The 6,000-nt window shown below is 42.5% G+C and overlaps 1 protein-coding gene across 2 annotated transcripts in view; it reads left to right on the top strand.

Moving 5' to 3' along the window:
• The first annotated feature begins 217 nt into the window (after nucleotides 1-217).
• The window catches only part of LOC127569063 (RCC1 and BTB domain-containing protein 1-like), a 54,259-nt gene continuing 48,476 nt past the window's right edge, over nucleotides 218-6,000 (top strand). Inside the window, exons 1-2 of one of the 2 annotated variants that reach the window (XM_052013358.1) lie at nucleotides 218-306; nucleotides 4,032-4,228. In XM_052013358.1, the coding sequence (XP_051869318.1) occupies nucleotides 4,103-4,228 (126 nt within the window). In that variant the 5' untranslated portion in view covers nucleotides 218-306; nucleotides 4,032-4,102. The remainder of the gene's footprint in view (nucleotides 307-4,031; nucleotides 4,229-6,000) is intronic. The other variant, XM_052013357.1, reaches the window with a different exon arrangement.

Raw genomic sequence — 6,000 nt, 5'->3', positions numbered from 1 at the left:
CAGCATAGACACAATGGGCCGAATGGCCGGCACCTGGGCAGTACTGATTTACCAATTCCTTTGACAAGGGGCCGTGGGTCGTCTTTCCAGACTCCACACCGATCAGCGGTACAACCCGGTGCACAAGCAGAGACTGGCCCGGACCTGTCCTGCCCTGCTCTCACGGCGAGCGCCGAGCGATGGATGAATCGATGCGAGCCTCAGTCGGCGAGCCGGCTCCGCCCTGGTGGAACGTTGCCCGGAGAGGAGGCGTCCGGTGGCGCGCGGCGGCGGAAAGTTGCGGTGACCTTGTCCAGGAAGCGCTCGGTAATGCGGCTTCTCTCTTTCCTCGCACTCGCCCAGTAAAATATAACGTTAGAAATGACGGTTGTGGCGACAATTTGCCGAGATAACTGTTTTGTGATGACCTTTAAACTCCAGCCCTCATGTTTAGAGGAACGTCACAAGACGAGCCCTGGGAGGAGGCAGGGAGCTGAGCCCAGCTCCGGGATCGCGTCGCAGTCTTCACCGTTTAAATGCCGCTGGTGCTGCCAGTTGGCTTTGCTTTCCATGTTGAGTTAACTTCACGGGTCATATTCTTGTTGGTTTTACACTTGTAGGTTGTGACCGAATCAGTTGCTGTTGAGAAATAGCTATAAAGGTGAAGCTGAAGCTGCATGGAGTGCAGAAGCTTATTGTGTGATTCCTGTTAATCTTTACCTCAGACTTGCTGGTTTACAATTTGCAATTGTTATTGAAATCAACAGTGGCAGTCTTTCAGATCCGGGTGGAATGGAGAGTGCGTTGTGGTATTGTCGTTTGTTATAAGATATGCTTTGGTAAATGAACCAACATTCGCATCTTCTCCCAGGCAACATACCTGGGATCCCCTTTAAGTCTTTACCCTTTCACCCTAAACGTATGCCCTCTAGTTTTAGACTCCCCTATCCTGGGCTAAGGACTGTGACCATCCACATTATCTAATCATGATTTTATAAACCTCTACAAGGCCACCCCTCAGCTTCCTTTGTTCCAGGGAAAATAATCTATCCAATCTCTCCTTATTAACTCAAACCTTCCAGTCCCAGACCACCCTTGTGAATCTTTTCTGCAACCTCTCCAGCTTAATCACACCCTTCCAATAGTATGGCGACTCGACCTGCACACTAAGTTCCAGGTACAGTCTCACCAATGTCTTGTACAACTGTGACATGATGTCCGAACTCTTGTACTCGATGCCCCATCTTATGAAGGCAAGCATGCCATACTCCTTCTTCACCACCTTGTCTACTTGTGTTATCACTTTCAGGGAACTGTGAACTTGTACACCTAGGATCTCTTTGTTCTACAGTGATCCCCAGGGCCCTGTCATTTACTGTGTAAGTTCTGCCCTGGTTTAACTTCCCAAAATGCATCTTTGCACTTGTCTGAGTTAAATTCCATGTGCCATTTCTTTGCCTACTTTCCCAGTTGACCTAGATCTTTTGTAACCTTCTTCATTATCCATCACACCACCAATTTTGGTGTCATCCACAAACTTACCAATCGTGCCATCTACGCTCTCATCTAAATCATTATTACAGAGGACCCAGCACCGATCCCTGTGATACATCAATGGTCACAGGACTCCAATCTGAAAAATAACCCTCCACTACCACCCTCTGACTCCTTCCACCAAGCCAAATTTGTATCCAAGTGTGGAGTCCATAGGGATTGAAATGGCAGGTAACTTTTGTACTATGGACATTTCAGGTAATGACCATCTATGACAAGACAGTATTAGACCACCTATCTTTGATATTCTGTATCATCACCATGACTGACACACCCATAATCATTGGCAGGGAGTGGGGTGGGGTTTGATGTGGTTACCATTGTCCACAGGTTCATCTGGACCAGCCACACTAATATGGTAGCTTTCAGAGTAGGTCAGAGGTTGGGTGAGCTGCAGGAATAATTCAACAATACCTTTCTACCATCTTTAAGGCACAAGTCAGGAATGTGAAAGAATACAGGTGATCCCCACATTACGGGGAGGTTGCTTTCCTAGATTGGTCCCTATTGCGATTTTCCATAACGTGATTTGCGGATGCCTCAAGAAATGAGAGTTGAGAAATAAATACATTTTGTGTTTGTTTATTTATAATATATTACATAAACTTTGTGAGAGTGAATTTTTATTCTGTATCTCAGACTTTTAGGTAGTGATTTATGGTTTCTGTAAGGGTGAATGTCTGTTACCTGAACTGCTGTAATGTGGGGGTTGCCTGTATTCTGCTCTTTCCTGGATGATTGCAACATCAGCTCTCAAGAAGCTTCATACCATTTGGCTCAAAGCTGCCTGCTTGTTTGGTACTACATTCATCACCCTAAACTTTCATTCTCTCCACCATCAGTGCACAGTGGCTGCAGTGTGTACCATCTACAAAGTGCACTGCAGTTACTCACCTTGATTACTCTGATGGCACCTCCCAAACCCACAACGTTTACAGCCAAGAAGGGAAGGCCAGGAGGCAGGTGGGAACAACATCACCACCTGTAGGGCTTGAGGGTGCACATCTTCCTAACTTGGAAATATATCACCATTCCTTCATCGTCACTAGGTCTAAATCCTTATTCAGAATAAGGATCATTTGTATCTCGCATACCCTCACTCACAAAGGTGCAGTTCTGTTAGGATGCCATCTAATGAACTGCCTTGCTGAAATAATAATGGCCAATCAAAGCTGCACACTTTTTTATCTCTTCATTTTTGGGATATGGGCATCATTGCCAGGGCCACTGTTTATTGCTCATACCCAGTTAATCCTTGAGAAGGTGGTGGTGAGCTATGTCTTTGAACCCCTGAGCCCTTCCTGTGAATGTGTTCCCACAATGTTGTTGAGTAAGGGTGGGGAAAGTTAAACCAGTCTGAAATGGTGAAATTGTAATTGCTGTGCACACATTGCATTGTGTTTGTGACATGCCCTGTATAAAGGTCCTGGTACTAAGGCACACAGAGGTGGAATCAGGTCATTGCAGTCAGCAGGCCAGGCCAGAAGTAATGAAACTGACTACAGATTCCAAGACCTATGAGGATCTAGAGTTAAGATACTGTGGGCAGAGTGAGGGTTGCTTGTCTTAAGTACATCATTGCAAGCTGTGACGGAAGAGACATTCATCTGTTGTCAGTACTTGGTTGCATTATTACATATGATCCATTTGTTCCAACATGTTCCACTATATTCTTATTCATATATAACATATCATCTGTTATGTTATTTGAACATTTAGAGTTTAATACTGGTAAAGTTAATGTTGCCATTTGTTTTGACCCTTCCAATCTGTTTGCCTAACTTTACCATCATGTATTACATCTTCCCCCCTGTGGAATTTTCAGTAATATAGTTTGTGATGCATTTATTCTGGAAGACTTTTATTGTGTTTAATGTTCTGACACTGAATCAATGTCCTCAAGGCTCTGCAACTGCTCTGAGGAAGATACCCAAAGCTTTGAACGAAGATTATTTTAACACGAGAACAGTAAATTTCACAAACGTGTCGGCTCCATTTTCAGAGGTTCTGAGACCAAACCTGTCAACAACTCTGATTCACACAATTATCTGTGGTACCTGAAAAACTCCTCCTGATTTTATTGTCAATAATTCAACATGTCTTTCTGGTTGAAATTTAATATGTTTGCCTCACTGGAGTGCTTTAGGGCATTTCAACTTCTTTCTAAACTTGTTTTTATAATTTTGTCAAAAGCTATTTCAACAATACTGCATATTGTTATAGCTTATTGCAACAAAAACTTTGCTACAAAAAATTTTTGTTGCATCATTTAATAACATAGTTCAAGGTGTTTCACAAGAGCTTTAATGCAGCACTTGAAAACTATTTCTATTGAAATACTAATAATGGGCTTTGTTATAGTTCTGCACTTTTAAAATGTTATTACTTTAATTAACTGGGTTCTGCAGGGTCAGATTTATTATGATTGTAATTTTTTTTTCCCCTCAATGCTTGAAGCAGCACCAATCAAAGATTAATTTCTCCCCTCTCTCTTCCAGGTACCATATTGTATCATGAAGGAAATGTGACTGGATGATTATGTTAATCGACTCTGCTTAGGAATCTAGTCATGGTGGATGTTAGAAAGTGGCCCGTGTTCAGCTTACTTTCCCCACAAGAGCTCAAATCGATTCACCAAGCCTGTGTCTTTGGCACTACAGCTACTGAGGCTGTCTATGTAACAAAAGATAACGATGTAAGTCATGAGATGGTTTTATTTTAATGTAGAACACTAAGGTAACTGGCTCCCCACCTGTGTTCGTGCCTTGACTCATTCCAGAATCTCCCAGTCTCTTGTCAGGCATTTGCTTCATTGGACCTCTTAATTAGTTTGTGGAAGATATCCAAAACCAGCAGACCTAACCTGGATGGCTAACATTAGGATAGTTTGTGGTTCCATTGTTTAGTCTCATCAGCTGTTTGTTCCAGATTTTTGAAAGAAACGAACGTTGTAATGTTTATTAATGCAGGCAGTCCTCATGTTACAACAGAGTTCTGTTCCTCAGAACTGTTCATAACCTGTTCATAACAGTGTGTGGGAATCGGTGTGTGGCCACATTTCCAACTTGCAAACCTGTTAAGGTTATGAACTGTCACAGGAACTGGAAACCTGCTGTAACCTGGGGAGGACCTGTATTAATCCTCTCCCTTACAGTCTTCCTCTCCACTCAAGTGCTTAGGCTCACTATTTCTGCCCCAGTCTTAACTGATGCAGATTCAGTAAAGAGATTTCTCTGTGTGCATGATGGAAAACCTCTGGAGTTCATGCTCCACAGTTGGATTTAATGGTGAGTCTAGTGTCAGAGTGTAATAGTCCTGTCAGTGGCAGTAAACTGTGTGGGTCATCAGCATTTGTGTGTGTTTCCATGAGAGTCCTAGACTCGCTCATGGTTACAGAGGTAAATGCCATATGGAACAGCCTGATGTTTAGTGGAAGATTTAGCCCAATGTTTCCTTGAATTACTTAGTTCAAATTGAATTGCATGTCTCATTTGCCTTTGTCTCTTTCACTCCATTTATGCTTTTATTTCTGGGTTAATCATTAACTTTCCTATCACGTTTTGCAAAGGACTTGCAACTCAGAAACAAACAATTCAGCTCAACACGTCTTTCTGACATTTTTTGTCCATGTGAATTTGCTTCCACTTGCTTCCTCTCGTCTAGTCTTGAGAAAGAGAAAATGTTAGGAAAGAGTATCAGGCAGCATTTGTGTGGAGGGAAACGATTGATGTTTCAGGCCAGGCAGAGAGAAACCGTGTTTCAGACCGTTCATCAGAACTAAGAAAAGTTGGAGAAGTGTCTGGTTCTAAGCTGCAGGGAAAGGAAAGAACAAGAGAGGTCTGTGAGATGAGGACACAAATGGATGTTGTTGGGACTGGGAAGAAACAAAACATGGGTTTAGTAAAAGTGTAAATCAGAATAGCACTATGAATGTTGGAAATTGTTAAACTTTGAATACTGAATGTTGTATTGTATTCCCAATCTTTGTTTCTTCATAAGAAACAGGAGCAGGTGTTGGTGATTCGGCCCCTTTGAGCCTGCTCCACTATTGGCCTAGATCATGGCTGAGCTTTCAAAGCTCCACCTTTGTGCCCCTTCCCATAACCCTCAGTTCTAATTTCCATAAATCTATTGATATCTGTTTTGAATGAATTCAGTGACTGAACCTCCACGGCCCTCTGAGATAGTGAGTTCCAAAGATTCATTATGTTCTGTGTGAAGAAATTTCTCCTTATCTCAGTCCTAAATGGCTTTCACCTTTATTTTGAGACTCCTAGTTCTAGGTAAGAGAAAGATCCTCCCTCGCTCCCATCCCTACTTCTATTGTATTGAGCCATTAAACATTCAGTTTGTCTCAATGAGGTCACCTCTCTTTTTGTTGCACTCTTATAGCAAATAGATCCTTTTATTATAGATAGGGAGACCAAAATTATACACAGTCCTCCAGGTATGAACTCACTAAGGCTC

This window comes from Pristis pectinata, chromosome 4, assembly GCF_009764475.1.
Source record: "Pristis pectinata isolate sPriPec2 chromosome 4, sPriPec2.1.pri, whole genome shotgun sequence".
Classification (NCBI taxonomy): Eukaryota; Metazoa; Chordata; class Chondrichthyes; order Rhinopristiformes; family Pristidae; genus Pristis; species Pristis pectinata.
The sequence above is the reverse complement of the archived record's forward strand: the minus strand, read 5'-3'. Positions and strand labels throughout refer to the sequence as shown.